Source organism: Pongo pygmaeus, chromosome 14, assembly GCF_028885625.2.
Source record: "Pongo pygmaeus isolate AG05252 chromosome 14, NHGRI_mPonPyg2-v2.0_pri, whole genome shotgun sequence".
NCBI classification, from domain to species: Eukaryota; Metazoa; Chordata; class Mammalia; order Primates; family Hominidae; genus Pongo; species Pongo pygmaeus.
The window spans coordinates 52,416,367-52,437,978 of NC_072387.2; the positions used below are offsets into that span (position 1 = coordinate 52,416,367).

General features: G+C 37.2%; 2 protein-coding genes across 34 annotated transcripts in view; one reads left to right on the forward strand and one right to left on the reverse strand.

The window, feature by feature from the left end:
* Positions 1-7,213, reverse strand: part of CCDC122 (coiled-coil domain containing 122) — an 85,491-nt gene extending 78,278 nt beyond the window's left edge. For 3 of the 11 annotated variants that reach the window (XR_008493448.2, XM_054447012.2, XM_063650815.1), the window contains exons 1-2: positions 6,304-6,539; positions 1,820-1,905 (exon numbers count right to left, since the gene is read on the reverse strand). The gene's annotated coding sequence lies outside the window, so the exon portion shown is untranslated. Of the gene's footprint in view, positions 1-1,819; positions 1,906-5,756; positions 6,164-6,303; positions 6,866-6,912 lie in introns of those variants that run through there. The other 8 variants (XM_054447015.2, XM_063650818.1, XM_054447014.2 and 5 more) reach the window with 6 other exon arrangements.
* LACC1 (laccase domain containing 1) overlaps positions 6,101-21,612 on the forward strand; it is a 94,900-nt gene continuing 79,388 nt past the window's right edge. For 3 of the 23 annotated variants that reach the window (XR_010123564.1, XR_010123565.1, XR_010123566.1), the window contains exons 1-8: positions 7,030-7,289; positions 7,992-8,587; positions 9,224-9,402; positions 10,815-10,980; positions 15,817-16,042; positions 17,173-17,333; positions 18,515-18,636; positions 20,319-20,413. Coding sequence is in view for 5 of the 23 variants with exons in the window: in XM_063650814.1 (XP_063506884.1) it covers positions 8,026-8,587; positions 9,224-9,402; positions 10,815-10,980; positions 15,817-16,042; positions 17,173-17,332 (1,293 nt within the window). In the remaining 18 variants the exon portion in view is untranslated. Of the gene's footprint in view, positions 6,781-6,849; positions 7,290-7,991; positions 8,588-9,223; positions 9,403-10,814; positions 10,981-15,816; positions 16,043-17,172; positions 17,334-18,514; positions 20,998-21,612 lie in introns of those variants that run through there. The other 20 variants (XR_010123563.1, XR_010123557.1, XR_008493446.2 and 17 more) reach the window with 17 other exon arrangements.

A 21,612-nucleotide genomic window follows, 5' to 3' on the forward strand; every position in this document is an offset into this window, starting at 1 on the left:
ATTTTAGTTGACCTATTGGCATCATTTAACACATCTGATAATTACTGCCTTCTTGAAATACCATACTTCTTGGTTTCCTTTGCTGGTCCCTTCTCATCTTTTTCACTTATTTTACACCTCCTAGTGCTCGGTCCTCAGGCTTCCTTCTTTTCTCATACTTATTCTACATGTGATGCCATCTAGTTCTATGGCTTTAAAATCCACCTATAGGCTGACAATTCCCAAATTATATCTCTAACCTGAACATCCCTTTTGAGCTGTAGACTCATACTCATTGCCTACCTGATATCTCCATTTGGATTTTTAATAGGCATTTCAACTCAATATATCCCAAACTGAACTTTTGATTCCTCTGTCCACTCTATTACCACCATTAAACCTGAACCTTCATAGTCTTCTCTATCTCAGTAAATTATAAGTTCATTTTTCTTGTTGTTCAGGCCAAAAACCCTGAATTCATTAGTAGGGAGGTCTCTACAAGGGTATAGAGCCCAAGGCAATTCAACTAGACTTTCCCAAGGCAGTAATAAAGGAGATCTTATTGTTGATGTTTCATAAGCCCTTTGAGAAATCCTTAACACTCCAAGGCTGCTGCCCTGATTGACCTACCCAAAGGATGAGCCAGAACCTTCACTCTTTTTCCATTACAAGCTGCATGCAGTTCTTTTGGCATAGCCCATTGGCTTTACCTTTAAATTATACTGGAATCCAATCACTCCTTACCAATTCCAAATACTATCTTAGTAGAGAAGCCTTCCCTAATAACTCTCTCTTTCACCCTTGCCCTGCCTCATTTTTCTTGACAGCATCTATCACCACTGACATCTCATACACTTCTTTTCCATATCCTTCTACTAATGTAAGCTCCATGATGGCAGATGTCTAGAAGTGCCTGGAATATAACAGGTATCTAATTATAGTCTATCTCCACTCCAGTTTGCCCTTTTCTAACAGAATAATGCTCCAAAAGCACTATTCTGATCATGTCAACATCACAGTCAATCTTTCAATTCCATTTAGATGGCATTTTCTTTAGGAGGTCTTTCTTGATCTTTCGGGAAGATATGGTCTTTCTCTTTTTAGAAGAATTGTTTCAGTATTTCTATTATACCATTTTAGATAAAGGTATAGGTCTAGAGTAAGACAGAGCTAGTTTTAAATCTAGATTGCACTACTTATTAGATTAGGAAAATTATTTCCAACCTGGGCCACAGATTCCTTACTCATAAAATGGGAACAATATTAGTGCCTGCTTCATTAGGGTTATTGTGAAGACTAAATGAAATAATGCATGTAAAGCATTTAGCAAATTTCCTGTCACACAATGAATACTCAACAGATTTTTATTTTTATTATTTTCATTATTTTATAGTATCTTTCCCCATTAGATTGTAAGCACTGGGAAGGCAAATACAGTGTTTTATTCATTTTTGTATTCCTTAAAGTATTTGATAAAGTAACCTAAAGAATAAAGAAAATTGGATTTATACAATAAAAATAAAGTAACTAGTACATCTTGATCTCTATTTCTATAGCAACATAAATTGAAGAACTCTTCGATAATATTTATTTAAACCAATTATTCATAAAATTCATGCTGTAAAATTGGAAAAGTTTTAGTTTTTTTCCCCAGACTTCTGTTGTGCAATGAAAAATGAAAACAAACTACTGCCATCTACCGATAATTCATTAGAATTGCATAAATTAAGGAAACAGGCTTTAGAGACAACTCTTTTCAAACATGTTTTTAAGAGAAGTTAGAGCGTCATCAGAGTCATCCAAAAAGAATTAATTGAATAATTAAAAATAAACTGTATACCTATTATATACCAGTACCGCTGAATCTGCTGACACTAGGGATTACCTCCTTTTCTGGCCAGGTAATGAGATTAGAGTTTCAAGGCACTGAAAAAGAAAGAAACCAGAGGGTTTGTATTATACCTTACCTCCCTATCCAAGATAATATAGGCAACATTCATACATTATCCACACTGCTTCTAGGTTTCTACCAAAGGAGGGGCTTTGCTGAATGTATAGACAGTACTGGATTACCAAAACATCTCTTGTTTTGGAGTGTAGACATTAAGGGGTTGGTCTGCAGCTCAAATCCAAGCTTTAAAGGATGTCCAGGCAACTGTTTTGAAAAGATTTCTACCTCTGGGACAGAAGTTATATAGACCTTTGGTGAAATCCAGTTATAACCTACCTGCTTGTCTCATTCAGAGAGGCAAGGGGCAAGGTCTTTTTTTTCCTCCCCCTCTAAACAAGTAAACATGATTTCCAAACCAAGAAGAACTTTATAGTGGGTTAAATGGTGCCCTCCCGCACATCCAAAGATATATCCACATCCTAACCCCCAGAACCTGTAAATGTGACCTTATTTTGAAAAAGAAGTTTTGCAGATTTAACTGGGTTAAAGATCTTGAGATGAGATCATCCTGGATTTAGGGTAGGTGACTGAATATGCAAATGGACAATGGCCAGACCATATGTAAAAACAGAACTCTGACCCACAACCTGCAGCAAGCAACCCAGGAGACTAACCCATTATCTACAGTAACCAGTCCAGGAAGTCTATAAATTAGACTTGCAGAAAGTTATATCATTACCTCTAATAACAATCCTTGGAGACAAACTATAACAATTGTCCCAAATGACCAGTACTGGATTAATAACTGGCATCTTCCCTAACTTTTGTCCCCATTTCCAAGTTGAGACTAACAAGAAGAAGCCACAGAATGCTCCACTTCTAGTTAGCCTGCCTGCAGCTTCCTCATGCTGAGAGCCTCTTATCAGGGCATGCCCACTCCTCTGCCTGCCTTCGACTTTGCTAAAATGCAGGAGATTGTGGCTCCCTCCCTTACAAGGCCTGAATAAATAGCTTTTGCTTGTTCTCATTTGATTGATCTTCATTTATTTCTACACAAGAATCTTTATAAGAGAAAGGTAGAGGGCTACTTGAGATTCAGACCCACATGGAATAAAACCATTTGACGATAGAGGCATGGAGCTCCAAGTCACTTAGCCCCTAGGCAAAGAACACCTCAAGTTACCAGACAACAGAAGAGGTAAGTGAACCACCAAAAGGTGCAAGGTGCTGTCAACATCTCAGTTTCATAAACTGGCCTCCATAACTATGAGAGAACAAGTTTTTGTTGTTTTTAGTCATCCAGTTAGTGCCAATTTGTTATGGTAGCCCTAGGAAACTAACAGAAGCTTTTAGCAAGGAAATTTGCATCTGCTACATGGCCTTTTCTGGAAAGATCCATAAACCTTAGTGTAAATGGCTTAAAAATAACTGTTTTGTTTTTTAAAATTATACTTGTTCTCATAAGATTTACATAGCATTATAAAAATGTCTGGTGAGTTCTTCAGTAGTTTCCCTTAATAGCCAGGCACTATCTCTGCCCTCAAAACACCCTAGGCAGAAAGACACACAGTCAATTAAAATGGAGAGGCACAGTAGCTTATGTCTTAGCCTATCTACACATAACCTCTAACCAGTTAACTCACTCTATTACCTTTGTAAGTCATAAGTGACTAATTCCCATATCATGCTAGAAAACTGTTATCTAGTAAATCTGCCTATTTCTGCTCCTATCAATTGACTAGTTCAATCTTATGACTTACTTGTGTTTGTTTGCAAACCTGTTTTTGCCAGTTGTGCTTGATATTGTACTTTCGTAACTTAATATTGTATAAACCAATGAAATAGTGTGGATATTGTTGTTTCTTTAAAAATCTATGTTTAATATTTTGGAAAGACCCAACAAAAGTATATGAGATTAACTGTAAAAGATTATAAAATATAGCAGTGGCTCATGCCTGTAATCCCAGCACTTTGGGAGGCTGAAGCAGGCAGATCACGAGGTCAGGAGTTCGAGACCATCCTGGCCAACATGGTGAAACCCCGTCTCTACTAAAAATACAAAAATTAGCCAGGCATGGTGGTGCATGCCTGTAATGCTAGCTACTCAGGACGCTAAGGCAGGAGGATCGCTTGAACCCTGTGCAGGTTGCAGTGAGCCAAGATTGCACCACTGTATTACAGCCTGGTGACACAGCGAGACTCCATCTCAAAAAAGAAAAAAATTATAAAGTATTAATCTGCCCTCAGATTGCTTCACAGGTGCCTTTATTTTCCCCTTAAAAGAACAAAATCTTGGGAAATCTCAGCTGATGGTTTATGGGTACGGTTTATGCAAGAGATAGTATGCAGAATTCCAATCAGTAGACTACATGCAAAGAAAAGGTCTTTGACCTTCTCAATAGCTTGGCAAATGAACACACAGTTGTTTTAGGTTAGAATACAGTTTAAGGTATTTGTTATACTTTTTCATGATTCTGTGGTTTAACTGACCTTTTTTCTTTTAAAAAAAGGCTTTTTTAGATATAATTTACATACCACAAAGTTCATCCTTATAAAGTGTACAATTATACAACCTTATAAAGTGTACAATTATACAACCTTATAAAGTGTACAATTCAATATTTAACTATTTTTTCCACTTATTGCTTGGCTAGGGGCCCAAACTACATCTATGAGAGGGCTTCTTATATATGAACAAAATATAAAGAAGCTATTAATTTTGCTTGATGAGGGATGGGGATTCAGGGAAGATTATGTTTGAGCTTGAAGAGCCTTGAACAAAAAGTAGCAGTTAGGCATATAAAAAGGAGGGTATGTTGCTAAGTAGAGGAATTGCAAATGTAAAGAATGAAATCATGTGGCCTCCAAAGAACAGCTTTTATTTGAGTGGCTTGGGAATAGGGTGTTTTTATTTTTTCAAACTTAATTATGCATCTGAATCATACATAGAGATTAAAACAAAACAAAAAAGCAAAGCAAAACATGCTCAGGCCTAACTCCTAGAGATTCTGATTCAACGTATATCTGGGGTAGAATCTCTACATTAATTTTTTTTTTTTTAAGTTGCACTTGCAGTTCTGATTTGCAGCCAAGACTGAGAACCACTGGAGTAGGATAGAGTGAAAATGGGATGAGGAAGTGTTAGGACATGACACTAGGACCAGATGGTGAAAGGAAATGGTATGCAAATACAATATAACAAACTCTCTCTTCCCTGACTTCATTCTTTTGAAATATTTTTTTTCATTTTTTTTACTGCCACTACTGTTGCATGAAAGAATACGAATCCCACATTGTAAAAACAGAGATAAATGTTTAAAACCTTTGTAACTAAAAGACCTCTATTTTGCTTGAGGTATTAAGCTGGTGCAAAAGTAATTGTGGTCTTTGTCAATGGCAAAAACCGCAATTACCTTTGCACCAATCTAATGATATTTAACATAAACAAACTCAGGGCAGAGTGCACCTTCTGATTGGGTGTACCATCTACCGCTCGGGGCTCTTTAACAAATGACCAAAGAAAATATGAATTTTGACAAAACTGGTGCTAGGGCTATTGAAGGGTGGGTTTCTATTCTGGGCTAGTGCTCCCAGTCTCTAGTCAAGTACAAGAACATGCCTACCCCAGAGAGCTCTTCCAAATTCCCAGCTATCTGAGATTATGAGACAAAGGTTCTTTAGCGCCTACCAAATGAGCAACAATAAAGATAAAAGGGACCTCTCCTTCCATCATAACCAGTTCCCCAGGAAGCACCATTTCTCTTACTCTTGGAAGGTCGGATATTTTTTCCCTTTACCATACACTGGCCTTCCATGTCCTAACTGCTATTTTCAAATAAATGAACGTTATATTATTGGAGGGCAGATCAGGGATGCTAAACTGCACCTTTAGCATGATTTTAGGGATGAGCGCCTTTTACTTAAGTCCTGCTAATGGCACATATTTTAAAAGGCCAATAGAGGACATCCGTGTTGTCAACACAACTGAAGGCGCTCGGAAGAGTGTTGGTCAGCAAGAATCAGCACAAAGGCATTGGAGGAGAGACAACAGCTTGTTTCTGGAAACAAATGAACAACAAGAAAACACTAAAAACATCTCGAGGGGGCCCCTGACTTGAGCCCTGCATGGGAAAAGCTGCCAAGAGCTAGCATGACAAGGGACTGGCCCTCGGCTGCGGTGAGGAAACTCAGCGTCCTGACCACACTGCTGGGGTCAGCGAGGCGTCCCTCAGAGACCGGAAGTGCGGACTTCAGCTCCCTCGGGAAACGGCTTCCCTTAGCAGAAGGGAGACTGCGGTTTAGTCCCGAGGTCGCTCCAGCAGCCTGGTCTCACGCGACCCACCATTCCCGCCGTCCCCTCACGGTGCCCGCCGTTCCCGCCGCCCGGCTCTCTAACCGGGCCCCTACTTCCCCGCCCCGTGCCCTCTGGAGACCTGCAGCTCCTGCCGACCTGCGCCAGCTCCTAGGGCCCGTCGTTCCGCCGCCCTATCCCCCCTCACGGGGCCCCTAGCTGCCTCCTCGCGACCGTTTCTGGACTCGACCTGCCCACTCCCGCCCGCTAACCCGCCTGGCTCCGGGCCGGCCCTCGCGCGGCTCTGGTTCCTGTTCCTCTAACGCCGGCGGGGCTGCGGGATGCCGACTCCGCGGGCCGCCCAGACCCGGAACTGCTGAGGCAGCAGCAGGCTCGCGGCGGTTGGCTCATTCCGGGATTCCCCAGCGCTCGCGTTGGGCCCGCCGCGTTTGCACCAAGCGCGCCAAGAGGCCCTGCCCGAGCTCCCTCCCGCCTCCCGGCAGCTGGCACGAGGGGCCCTGGCCGTCAGGTTTCCCCTGGGATCCCGGGACCATATCAGGCGGGGAATCTGTGCGGCCGCTGCGAGGTGGGTGAGGTGAGGCGGGGCGAGGTGGGCGAGGTGAGGCGGGGCGAGGTGGGCGAGGTGAGGTGAGGCGGGGCGAGGTGGGCGAGGTGGGCGAGGTGAGGCGGGGCGAGGTGGGCCAGGTGAGCGAGGTGAGGCGCTGGTATCGTAGCGCTGGGCAGAGCTTACGACTCCAGCTGACCTGCTCGCGGCTGCCCAATTTCGCTGAGGCTCAGGACGAGGGACAGGGCGGCAGATCGTCACAGAGGTCGCCGTAGACCGGTGTGCAACCGAAGGTGAAGAGCGGGAAGGCGAGGACCGAATCGCCTCTGGTGTGCGTTGTCCGACAGGAAGTCCCGAATGGGCTGTGAGCGGCCGGTGGAGGTTCCTGGGCAGGTGCAGAGCCACAGCCTGCACCCCGTGAGCCGAGGCGGGTAGGAGGAACAGGGACCCGGCGGCGACACACGTTGGGCGGAAATTCACGATGAACAGAGAAGGGGGACGTTCACCCGCTCAAAACTGGCTAAATGAACCTCAGAGGGAGCCCCGAGCGATGGGGAGCGAAGGTTAGGGGAAGCGGCAGGAGAAAACCTTCTTGGGGCAAAGGGCGTCACCAAAGGGGGTCACCGGAGACCCGCAGGATGGGGTGGGAGGGCTGGGCTGGAGGTGAGCAAAGCTGCACGGGGAGAATGAATTAAGAAAGTTGCGAGGAAGCCTGTCTCATCCAAATCACTATAGCTTTTGTGGTCATTGCTAAGTGTGGAGTACTGCGCAAATCCTGAAGGGAACTCTATTAGCCATCTCAGCTTTTATCATCTTAAAACGCGAATTTCGCGTGCAGCTCCATTTAGCTTCGTGAACATGAGCCCCCGCATATGAAAGGATGACACCTAATATGACAATCATGTCAGGAGTAATGATATATCACACAGGTTGACACCCTGCAATTTAAAAACAGGACTTTGTCTAAACTCAGCAAGTAATTCCTTACTTAAAAGTTCTATGTAAACAAAACAGAGGAACTGTTGTGCTCCTGGAAAGATGTACCAGCATTTTCACAAAACGAATTAAAAGATGGCTTTGCTTTCATTGTCATGGTTCTCTTGTGACAGAGTAGACTGGCTTTTCTGGGAGGGGCCTAGATTTACTATTTTAGTTATATTTTAAAATCAATGTAATTACTTCTTTTTTAATCTACCACAAATTTCTGTTGTAACTATAAGAGGACTTATATAATCTTATATTCTTACACTAATTTTTATTTGCAGGTGATTTATTTGGCATGAAAGTATTCTTTCAAGGATGGCAGAAGCTGTTTTGATTGATCTTTTTGGTTTGAAATTGAACTCTCAAAAAAACTGCCATCAGACATTACTGAAGACTCTGAATGCTGTCCAATACCACCATGCTGCCAAGGCCAAGTTTCTCTGTATAATGTGTTGCAGTAACATCAGCTATGAAAGGGATGGAGAACAAGATAATTGTGAATTAGAAACAAGCAATGGATTATCAGCTCTCTTGGAAGAATTTGAGATTGTTAGCTGTCCCAGCATGGCTGCCTCTTTGTATACCATTAAACAGAAAATTGATGAAAGAAATCTGAGCAGCATTAAGGTAATTGTACCCAGGAACAGGAAGACATTAATGAAAGCTTTTATTGATCAACTCTTCACTGATGTTTACAATTTCGAATTTGAAGATTTGCAAGTGACTTTGAGGGGAGGCCTTTTTAAACAGTCCATTGAAATAAACATAATCACAGCTCAAGAACTAAGAGGAATTCAGAATGAAATAGAAACATTTTTGAGAAGTCTGCCAGCACTGAGAGGAGAATTAACTATTATCACTTCTTCTTTGATCCCAGGTATATTAACCACTAACTGTTGTTTTTACTTTGTACATGAAAAACCAGTCTTTCTTCAGATGTAGTTCACCTCTTTTTTTCCTCCTTTCTTTTGTTAACTGTTGTGGGCTGATTACTCATTGGCATCAGTGGCAACACAGAGGTGTCGTGTTTGGCCCTGTAGTATCAGGGGTGTCAAGGGATAAAGCCTTCAAAGCCACCCCAAATAAATAAATTTGCTTTATGAAAATTTGATGTTAAGACAAATAATCTAGCCCTCCTTTGCAATGAGATTTATGACACTGAAAATCTTCTATTTAGAAATTCTGAAATTTCAAATCATTGGCACCTTCATAGAAGAGTAAAATTTAAAACAATCCATCTTACTTCTTGCTTAAACAGTATTTTCTGTGAGCTATATGCTGTTAGAATAACAAAGCCGGATGAGACACAAGATACCTTTTGAAGAGCAACAATCTCATAGGGAGTGTAAAACAAACACAAAGCAGAATGCCATAAGAACATATGGAGGTACAAAATGCCATAGAAATTAGAAGCCAAATAACAAGGGCAGGTAGCAGTGATCAGGGAAGGTCTAATTGAGAGACTGGTATTTTGAGTAGCATCTTTTAAATCTTCACTGCTTATCTTCAACAGATATTTTCATACATGGATTTACTACAAGAACAGGTGGAATATCTTATATACCAACTCTTAGCTCATTCAATCTCTTCAGTAGTTCCAAACGGAGAGATCCCAAGGTAGTGGTTCAAGAAAATCTGCGTAGGTTGGCGAATGCTGCAGGATTTAATGTGGAGAAATTTTACCGAATAAAGGTAAAATTTTGCTTTATATTTTGAAAGATCTAAAGTATATTTTTTACTTTGCTAGTAACTACATGGACTTTAAGCTATTTAACTTTTGTATCTGCTTTTTTATCTAAAGTTTTAGAATAATGCTGTGGTTGTCTTTCTTATATTTATACACCATAGCCTAAAGATCAGTTCTATTTTATGCACACACACACACGTGCAGATATATATATATATATATATATATATATATATGCACACACACACAGAGTAAGTCATCCTTTAATGTTGATAGGTTCTTGGAAATTGTGACTTTAAGTGAAATGACATAATAAAACCAATTTTACCATAGGCTGATTGATATAAATAAGAATAAAATTTCTAAGGCATATTTCTTGTCACAAAAACATCACCAAACTTCTAAATAAAGACCAACACATTCCTAGTATTAAACATTGAAATAAATGTGAGCTAGACATATATTTACAAAACAGTAAGAAAAACAAATAGGATAACTACCAAATTATTTCGGTTCAGGGCTTTGGGTAGCTGGAGTCCATTCTGGCAGATCAGGATGCAAGGCCACAACCCACCCTCATCAGGACGCCATTCCATTGCAGGGTGCCCTTACACACACACGTACTCGTACTGGGACCATGTAGACACCCCAATTCATCTAACATGCATTTCTTTGGGATGTGGGAGGAAACTGGAGTACCCAGAGAAAACCCACGCAGACGTGAGGAGAAGGTGCAAACCTCACACAGTCAGTGACTGGGTGGGTAATCAATTTTTTTCATTAACATTATAATGAAATGATGTGGAATAAAATGACATTATTCAAGAGCCTACTGTATATTTCATCTGGAGTCCTCAATTCTAAAAGTACAGTTAATTCTCAGAGAGTATACTACAACTGCCCTTTTTGATTTAGAAGAAAGGGAACTGAATGGTGGTAGAGAAAGGCCATTATTTTATAAATCTCCTCCAGGAGGAACTAGGGTCATAGTTGATGAGATAATGTCTTGTTCCTTACAGAATTCTAGCTTTACTTGAGTCTGGGAAAAGTAAAAGTGTCATTGATTTGTTAATTAACTTTCTTTTACAAGAAAAATTTTCATTTTGTAGAAAGTGCTATAAGAAATGATATACCTATCTTTATGGAAAGATGTTCATTATTCACTATATTGAATTTTATAGTGTTAAACTCTGCTTTTCTTTGCGTAAACTATCAGAGATTATAATACTAAAAGCTTAAATAGTTAAATTATAAGTAAATTTTGTGTTTTCCCATATATAAAAGTGATATATTTAATGAATGCTAGTAGTCTTAAACTAGTTATATAATTTTATACTACAGTGAGTACCTTCAGGAAAGCTTATGGTATAAGAAATCCCACTTCCAAAACATTTTTGTTGCACATTTTTGGTATTAGACTCATCATTCCAATGACATCTGGATTATGGGAAGAAAGGAGCCTGACTCTTATGATGGAATAACCACAAATCAGAGAGGAGTCACAATAGCAGCTCTTGGTGCAGACTGTATACCGATAGTTTTTGCAGATCCAGTCAAAAAAGCATGTGGGGTTGCTCACGCTGGTAAGTATACTTAATTAAACATTTAGAATTTTACTCATTTTGTTGTGCAGGAAAAATTGTAATTTCTTTCTGATGGACATAGCAAACAGTTAATTACATTACACTGTGGTAAGTGTAATGATGGGAGAGGCGGCATAGTTTTATTATAGGGACAGCTAAGAGGAGTATCCACATCAAATTATATGAATTATAGTAGAATTCCCAAAGGAGGTGGCACCTAGGTTGATTCCTGAGGAATTTGTTGGTTTTGTCTGGGTAACAGTGTTCCTTAGCAAGGGTGCTATTAACATTTTGGGCAAGATAATCCCACATTGCAGATTAAGTGTCTTTAGCCCCTGAAATTCTTAATGACAGTAGCACCTCTAGTTACTGTAATAACCAAAACCAACCAACCAACCAATCAAACAACAACGAAACCCTCCAAGCTTTTCAAAACACTCCCTAGGGGAGTGGTACTGCCTCTAATTGAGAATCCTTGAAATCTAGGCCACAGGAAATAGGAATGTTAGGCATGTTGCAGAAAAGTGTTCACCCAGATGGAGCTGCATGTGTAAAGCTAGGGAGGTAGGAAAAAGCAAGATGTTTTGAAAACTGTTTTTAGTTTACATCACTTAATGTATTTAACTGTAACTATTCTCTGAGAGCAAAGAAGTATTTTTAGAAGGTATATTGTGTTAAGGTTATGGAATTTTGTTTTCTGGAGGTATTTTAAAATAGTATTTTAGATTACCCCGTAGCTGTGATTTTGTGTGAAATGAGGGATGATATTTAAAATTTCCGTCTACTTGTAAATCTATGGCTACTTTGCTTTTTAGCTCATAGGTAAAAAAGAAAGTAGCATATTTTTATTTTGACCTAGCTGAAATAATGGGATTGAATGAGTAGAAGTCAGGTTTACTACATCACATTGTCAAAAAGTTATTTAAAATTTGAGTCTTGGCTCCTGGATATAAAAAGAGGATATTATTTTTTTACTTCTTAGGTTTGAAAACATTTAGTTTAAACATATCCAAGATCAAGCAGTCAAAATGAAGTTATAAATATGAATTTCAAGTCATTGATAAGTTAATTTTGAAAGAATAAAATACCTAGGAATACAGCTACCTTAACCAAGGAGATTAAAGGTCTCTACAATTAGAATTACAAAACACTGCTGAAAGAAAGCAGAGATAACATAAACAAATGGAAAAACATTCCATGCTCATGGATAGGAAGAATCAATATTGTTAAAATGGCCACATTGCCCAAAGCAATTTATAGATTCAATGCTACTCCTATCAAACTACCAATGTCATTTTTCACAGATTTAGAAAAAACTATTTTAAAATTCACATGGAACCAAAAAAGAGCCCAAATAGCCAAAGGTATCCTAAGCAAAAAGAATAAAGCTGGAGGAGTCATATTGCCTCCCTTCAAGCTGTACTATAAAGTTACAATTACCAAAACAGCATGGTACTGGTACCAAAACTGACACATAGGCCAATAGAACAGGATAGAGAACCTAGAAATAAAGCCACACACCTACAACCATCTGATTTTTGACAAAGTCGACAATAACAAGCAATGAGGAAAGGAATCCCTGTTTGATAAATGATGCTGACATAACTGGCTAGCCATATGTAGGAAATTAATACTAGATCCCTTCCTTTCACCATATACAAAAACCAGCTCAACATGGATTAAAGACTTAAACATATAGCCTAAAACTATTAAAACCCTAGGAGAAAACCTAGGAAATGCCATTCTGGACATAGGCTTAGGCCTTGGCAAAGATTTCATGGTGAAGACTTCAAGAGCAAACAAAAACAAAAATAGACAAGTGGGACCCAATTAAACTAAGGAGCTTCTGCACAGCAAAAGAAACTATCAACAGAGTAAACAGAAAACCTACAGAATTGGAGAAAATATTTGCAAACTATGCAGCTGAAAAGGTCTGACACCGAGACTATAAGGAACTTAAATCAACAAGCAAATAACAATCAATCCCATTAAAAAATGGGCAAAGGACATGAACAAACGCTTCTCAAAAGAAGACATACACATGGTCAACAAGCATATGAAAAAACGCTTGATATTACTAATCATTAGAGAAATGCAAATCACAACTACAATGAGATACCATTTCATACCAGTCAGAATGGCTGTTATAAAAAAAGTCAAAAAACAACAGATGTTGGTGAGATTGTGGAGAAAAGGAAATGCTTACACACTGCTAGTGGGAATGTAAATTAGTTCAGCCACTGTGGAAAGCAGTTTGTATATTTCTCAAAGAACTTAAAATTAGAACTACCATTCAACCCAGCAATCCCATTACTGGGTATATACCCAAAGGAATATAAATTATTCTGCCATAAAGACACATGCACACGTATGTTCATCACAGCACTTTTCACAATAACGAAGACATGGAATCAACTTAGATGCCCATCAGTGGTGGACTGAATAAAGAAAATATGGTACATATACATAATGGAATACTATAAAGCCATAAAAAAGAATGAAATCATATCCTTACAGCAACATAGATGCAGCTGGAAGCCATCCTAAGTGAATTAATGCAGGAACAGAAAATCAGATACCATATATATCCTTTAAGTGGGAGCTACACATTGAGTACACATGGACACAAAAAAAGGAACAATGGACATGGGGGCTTACTTAAGGGTGGTGGGTGGGAGGAGGGTGATGACTTTAGAACGGTCTATTCGGTACTATGTCCACTACTTGGGTGATGAAATCGCTTGTACATGAAACCCCAGTGACATGCAATTTACCCATGTAACAAACCTGCATATATGTACCCCTGAACCTAAAAAGTTGGAAAAATAAAAATAAATTAACTTTAAAATATAATATAATTAGATACATTGTATACTTCTTTTATCAGATATCAAAAAGAATAAAATTCTTCTATGGGACTAATTTAATAAAGATCTTTTAACTAGATATGTATATATAGATAGACATAGAAAAATCAAATAGAAAGGAGGTGGATGAACTACAAGTGAGAGGATAACTGAGGAGGCTCACTGAAGAAGAGAGCTACTCTCATCTGTAGAAAAGCCCTGACAATTTCTCTCTTTAACTCAAAATGCCTATATCTAGTTGCTTCCCTTTGAACATCACTGTCTGCATCTTCCTAGGTGCCTCAAAATCATTATGTCAAAAACTCAACATTTTTTTCCCTAAAGTCTTCTCTGCCAGTTAGGTTTCCTATTTTAATTATTGATATCCTACCCACTTACAGATAGAAACTTGATGTCTTCATTCTGTACTTCCCATAACCACATATTCAGTGGGTTACCTGTAGAGGCTGAACCTATCACCTAAGTCCTTCTTCCTTTCATCATCTCCTTTTATCTGTAAAAATTGATCCCTTCACCTGAGTGCCTACCTTTTGAAGGATATGAGTATGGAGTGCTTAAGGAAGGTATAAGGGGACTCATTACTGGCCAACCATATCAGCTGAATCAAACCCAGATATAGGGAATAAAGGAAAAATGCAATATTCTTAGCTTTCTGTCTTTGGCTACAAGAAGGCAGCAGAAGTAAAGAAGATGATTTTATCTTAGAACACTGTAAGATGCAAGGCAGATAAGACAAAGATGGCAAGGGAACGGTAGTCTGGGCAAGTGGGAAGGGAGTAAAAAAGGCTGTTAATTGAAATATAATAGATATATTTTTGTAAAAAGTGAGGGAGAGATGAAAACTGCAAAACATTGCTGAAGGACATTAAAGAAGACACAAATAAATGGAGAGAAATTTTGTGTTCATGGATTAGAAGTTAGAGAAATGCAAATCAAAACCACAATGAAATATCACCCCACATCCATTAGGATGGCTAATATTTTAAAACCTCAGAAAATAAGTGTTGTTGAGGATGTGGAGAAGTTGAAATCCTGGTGCACTGGTGGTGGGAATGTGAAATTGTGTAGCCACTATAGAAAACAGTATGGCAATTTCTCAAAAAATTATAAATAGATTACCATATAATCCAGAAATTCCTCTTCTGGAAGTATATCCAAAATAACTGAAATCAGGAACTCAAAGAGATATTTGCACACCAATGTTGATAACATAATTATTCGCAATAGCCAAAAGGTGAAAGCAATCTAAGGTACATTGGTAGATGAATGGATAAGCAAAATGTGGTGTGTGCATACAATGGAATATTATTTAGCTTTAAAAAGGCAGGATATTCTGACACATACTACAATATAGATGAACCTTAAGGACATTATGCTAAGTGAAATCAGTCAGTCACAAAAAGATAAATACTGTATTGATTTCACTTATATGATATACCTACAGTAATCAAATGTACAGGAACTGGAAGAAGAATGGTGATTGCCAGGGGCTGGTAAAAGGAAGAAACAAGGAGTTATTGTTAATAGTTGTAGAGTTTCCATTTTATCAAATGAAAAAATTCTGGAGATTGGTTATACAACAATGTGAATTCAACACTACTGAACTGTATACTTAGAATAGTATTTTTTTTGTGGTTATAAAAGTAAATTTTGTGGGTTTTTAACCACAATCTTTTAAAATGTGAAAAATAGAGACAGAGAAGACTAAGAAGCTATGATCTCAGTGGAAACTAAAAGTATGGAGCATCTTTAAATGGAAGATGAAGAAAACTCCCATTACATGTCTCTTCTGTGTCAGGTGCTTTGTGTAGTATAGCTCATTTAAAAACCACATGATAATGTAATTTATTATTTCTGGACTTTGAAAAATATACAAACTAAATCTGCTCACTTTTAACTTAGACATAAATTCAGGTGAAATTTTGCTACGTTTTGACTTTCCTTATCTCTTTTTATTCCTATTTACCAGGTTGGAAAGGTACTTTGTTGGGTGTTGCTATGGCTACAGTGAATGCTATGATAGCAGAATATGGCTGCAGTTTGGAAGACATTGTTGTTGTACTCGGACCTTCAGTAGGACCTTGCTGTTTTACTCTTCCACGGGAATCAGCAGAGGCATTTCATAATCTTCATCCTGCATGTGTACAACTATTTGATTCACCAAATCCCTATATTGACATCCGTAAAGCCACAAGGTATGTCCGATTTCATTCAACTGCAAGTTTGATTATTTCTGATTGCTCTAAAATGAAATTTATTTTAGAGAACAATTAGTAACTCTAAGAAGAATTTAGGTGGCGGTTATTTAAGTAGCTGACATGCACATGTACACAAACACTCATTTTAAATATAAAATCTGTTTTCATTTGAGTTTGAATAACAGAAATTTTCCTGTCTGGTATCTTTCATTGATTTAAAAGTGAAGGAAGAAATATTTGGCATTTAATTTTAAGAGATCTACTTAAACTTCATATAGAAAAGTTGGCGTGTACTTTACTTCACAGCCATTCCTCAGCTAAATTCTCCTAAATGTAATGAACTATCAGGAAGCTGATATTTTAAAATTATTCTTATTATCTAATTAACTAGAGGAATATGTTTTTTAGAAAAAATATTAGATAATATAAATACACAGTTTTTTACTTTCAAGTTTTTTATAGTTCTTCGCATCTTTTAATTTACAAAGTTTTGTTATTAATAACTGGTGAAAATTATTTGTCATTACTATAAAGGCAAATTAATGTGTGTTTTAAATCATGTTTCTATTCCAGTCAGCAAAACCTTACCCAGAGTCTGCCTGATTTAGTACAGATGTGGAAAAGTTTGAAATTGATTCTTAAATGTGACTTTTTAAATCAAGTATCACTAATTTATAGTCATATTTCATATCATAAAGTGTTCATGGAGAAGCAAGTTTTCTGAGAAAAATCTGGCTAATAGAAGGAAAGGAGATGAAGGGCCAGATGACTAAAAAGCATACTCTGGCTGAGCCAGATGAATTTTGTCTGATATCCTGGTAACTTTTGTAGACATTTCCTCTTAAATAAGCACTTGATTTTGATTATAAAATTCTGTACCTAGATTATGTCTATAGGACAATATGGAAGGTTGTACTGTGCATATATGAAGTTAGGTGATAAATGCTGATAAAGTGTAGCATTTTTTTTCCTGACTAGTCCATGTTCTGTAAGTGAATAACAATATACATTGTTCTAGGTACATCTTTCCTGGAACTTTTTCATGCCAACATCCATACATTTTTCATATTGCTTTGGCTATTGGGAAAATAAACTCTTGCTCTCTTTTGAAAAATATTTTTCCTAAGGATTCTTCTAGAACGGGGAGGAATTCTTCCACAGAATATTCAGGACCAGAACCAAGATCTCAACCTCTGTACATCTTGCCATCCTGACAAGTTTTTCTCCCATGTCCGAGATGGCCTTAATTTTGGTACACAGATTGGCTTCATATCAATTAAAGAATGAGGTACAGTAGGTTTTCTCTCCTCTCTCCATTTTTCCTCTCTTTCATCCCTCTCTCTGCCTCTCCCTCCCTTTCTCTTTCTTCCTCTTTTAGCCTTTTCCTCCCCTCATTTAAAAAAAAAAAAAACAGTTAATTATGTTAAACTTTACTCCTTTATTCCTACAGGGAGAATGATGTTTCTACTTTTTTAGTGATGTAATAGTGGTAGCAAAGTTCATTTCCAGTAACACTCTATTATGAAGAGCAGCCACTCCTTTTCCTAGTTAATGAAGAATAATTAGGCAGGCTTGTGTTAAAAGTATAAAAATAAAACAATTTAATCTTTAAAAAGGTATGTAAGTATTTCCTTTCTCTCTACTATGTACTTGATATCTGTACATTCCCTATCCTCACATCCTTATAACTTTCATGTTATTTTTGAAAATAAATCTTCACATAAAGATTCTAAATTCTAGAATCGTAAGAAATTCCCACATACAAACTAGCTTGATTTTCAACTAGATTTCCAAATGATTATCTGAAGTTGGAGTTGGCCAAATTTTTATTTTAAAATGACAGTAAGTAGTTTAGACTTTGTGGGACATACAGTATGTGTCTCAGCTACTCAGTTTCGCCATCGTAGAGGAAGAGCAACAAGAGATACTGATAACATAGAGATGAATGAATATGTCCATGTTCCAATAAAACTTTGTTTACAAAAATCAGGCGAGGGAGCCAGGCACAGTGGCCCTGCTCCTGTAGTCCCAGCTCCTCAGGAGGCTGAGGTGGGAGGACTGCTTTAGGCCAGGAGTTTGAGTACAGCATGGATAACATAAACTCTGTCTCTAAACAATAAAATAAACAGGTAAGGGGCCAGATTTGGCCTATAGGCTATAGTACACTGACACATGATCTAAAGTCATACAGCAAGACTGAGTGTAATTTTCTTAAAATAGTATTTATTAGAGATGGTTCTGTTGGAATTATACAAAAATATTTCATGGCACTGATTTAGCACTGCCCCTATAGGATATGTGTAATTTTCCCTAAGGTTACTTCTAGCTGAATTAATATTATTTTTCACTCTTTACAATGTTTTTAGCTCTTTAACTTACAGAAAAACTTTAATAGACTTCATGACTCTTACCTTGATATTCTAATAACACCAGTAAGGGTCTCATATTTGATTTCTATGTATTTTACAGATACTTGACTGGATTTTTGTATAACTGCTTCCTGCCTCCTTCCAAACTGACTGCAAGAGAGAAATTTAGCTGTTTGATTTACTTAAAACCAAATGGATTACAATGGATAATTCATCTTTTCGGTATATTTTTACTATTATTCAAAGCCAAATGATTTTCATTTAATTATAATAATAACTGACAAAAATCAGTATGTTGTAGCTAATTTGTTTTATGCATGAGAATTATTCTTAAAGTTTGTTCTCCCTGTTTATTACACAGATCAGGAATAGATGTGTTCAGTTCAGTATTTATTGGATACCCTCTATTGGTCAGGCATTGTGTTAAGCGTAGGTGAATCAAAATGAACACAACTTTTTCCTTTGAGTCTAATACAGTGAAGGAGATAAACACTTCTACAACTTAAATTTAATTTTAATAGCAGTAGAAGAGAACATAAGGAATAGAGGTTAATTTTACCCAGAAGGCAGGATAGAGAAAATATTACAGAGAAAAATCACATATCACATGGGCTCGAAAGATGTAGAGGTTTTTGACAAATGAAGAACAACCATAACAGGTAGAGGGAACACCGTGAACCAGGGCATGAAACTGAAAGTGCATAACATATTCTAGAGAGAGAAGGGTGTGGGCAGGAGTTAGGGCTGGAAAAACAGGTTGGAAACAGATAAGTAAGGGTCTCAAATGCAATGTCAAAGAGCTTGCAGTTTATTTTCCAGGCAATGAGTAGGCAGCCAAAAAAAAAAGTAAGGATGTGGTTTTTTTTCCCCATGACATCATATTTAAGAGGATGGATTTAAATTGTGTGAGACCAAAGCATAGAGACTAGATAAGAGGCGATCAAAATATTTCAAAAAGAAATAATGAAGATCCAGTGAAGGAGGTGGAAATTAAAATAGGGAAGAGAGTAGATGGATTAGAGAGACATTTAAGAGATGGAATCAATAGATCCTGTTACTAGATAATGGAAGTAAGAGGTGAGGAAGAGTGGAAAAGTCATTAATGACGCTAAGATTTCTGCTTGGCTGCTTACCAAGATTGGCAACAAAGGGAGGCAGAAGGTTTGGAAAAAGAGAGAAGGATAATGAGTTTGACTTTACGTAGAATGAAGGGCATCCAGATAGAAATCTTTGGTTAATAATTAGAAATATAGACCTAGAAATTAGGAGGAAACCTGAGACAGAGACAAATATTTCAAGGCTTACAATACAGAGATGATACCTGATTCTACTGGAGTAGGTTTAATCATCTAGGTAGAAATTAGGATGAGAAAAAAGGAGATCCAATAATACAACCTTATAGTCACAGAAGTAAGAAAAAAAGGGTAGTTGTTTTGAAGAAGCCAGGATAGGTGTGGAAAGTACTCAAAAAGAAATCTTCAGGGATAAAATAAAGTGATAATTAAAAAGAAATCAGTGGATTAAACATATTGAAACTGTTCTATAGGCAGTGGTCATTGAGTCAGCTTTCACTGCATTTAGTAAGAAGATGCACAGATGTCAACTCTTTTTTGACAGCATTTACTAGAGAAGAGAAAAAGCTGGGGACTGCATCTTGAAGGAAGGGACTTTTTTTGGATGAGCAGTTTTGAGTGTGTTTGTCAGTTAAAGAGAGGAATTAAGTTAGTTTTCATTTAGGAAAAATTGTATATATATTTAATATAAGTTATCACATTGCATCTTAAAAATTTTCTTATTTAATACATATATTTCCTACATGTATATGTGGCAGCATGATAGCAAATAACATTTGTTTGGTATTTCCAAAGGACTTTCACATACATTACCTCATTTTACCTTTACAGCTACTCTGAAGTACACAGGCATTATCCCTTTTATTCAGCTGAGAAAACTGAGCTTCATTGAGGTGGAGGTCAAAAATCACAAAATTTGTGAAGAAGTAAGATTTGAACATACGTTTCGTGACTCCAGTTTTCCTTTTAGATTTTAAAATTAATTAAAGGGATCTTAATTATACTTTTATTTTTAACTTTTTGTTAACATAATTTATTCATACATTCAGTGAAAATTTTGTTGAGGTACTGGGACACGTTAAAAAATACAGTTGTAGCCCTCAGGATATTTAATATCCAGTGAAAAGTGACAGTCAGTAAACCAACAATTTCAATACTTTGATATATGTTGTGAGGTTGTGATAACCGATTCTTGTTTAGTTTAATTCTATATCTCCCTTAGGCCAGTGTTAAATTTAAATAAAATACCTCATTTTTTCCAATTCAGGGAAGGCACTAAACATAAAGCATAGGATAGAAATGTTGAACTCATCCAAAATATTATTTTGTTTAATGAAAATGATAAAGATTAAGGAACACTTCCATGTATTGAGTAAGGTTGATAATTTTCTAATTCTTCACTGTGCATTATTTTGTTTGAAGTTGGTAAATTTGGAGTATCCTGCAGACACATTTTGCTGTATGTACTACAACATTCTACAACCAAATAAAAATTATTTTGATTATCTGATTTTGGATTATCTCTGCCAAAGTATATAATGAAAGGTTGTCTCCTTGCTGCTTTACTGAATGAAAAGTGTTGATTTAGTAACTCAAAACTATCAGGTTATTAAATAATCATCTTATTGTGTCTACAAGATAGCTGTCACTCTCACATATTTGTATGTAGGTTTCTAGGACTTCTGGGGTACAACAACAAAGATTTCTAGTAAGTTTTGTTTTTGTTTTTAATTTTATTTTAAATTTATAAATAACAATGGTACCTATTCATGGATACATAATAATGTTTCCATTCATATAATGTACAGTGATCTGACCAAGGTAATTAGCATATCTATCATTTCAAACATTTTTCTTTGTGTTATGAACATTTAATATGTTCCTTCCAGCTATTTCAAAATATATAATATACTACTGTTAACTATAGTTATCCTACAGTGGTATAGAACACTAGAACTTATTCCTCTTAAAGTTTTGTTTTTAATCTAAGCACTGCTACTAACTGCACATAGGAAATATTGATTGCTATTTTATTAATAAGGGGAATTAAGTTTGTAAGTCAAATAAACATTAATGAAATACCTTCTTGAAAATACTATCAAACTAAAACTTACTGGGCCATTTA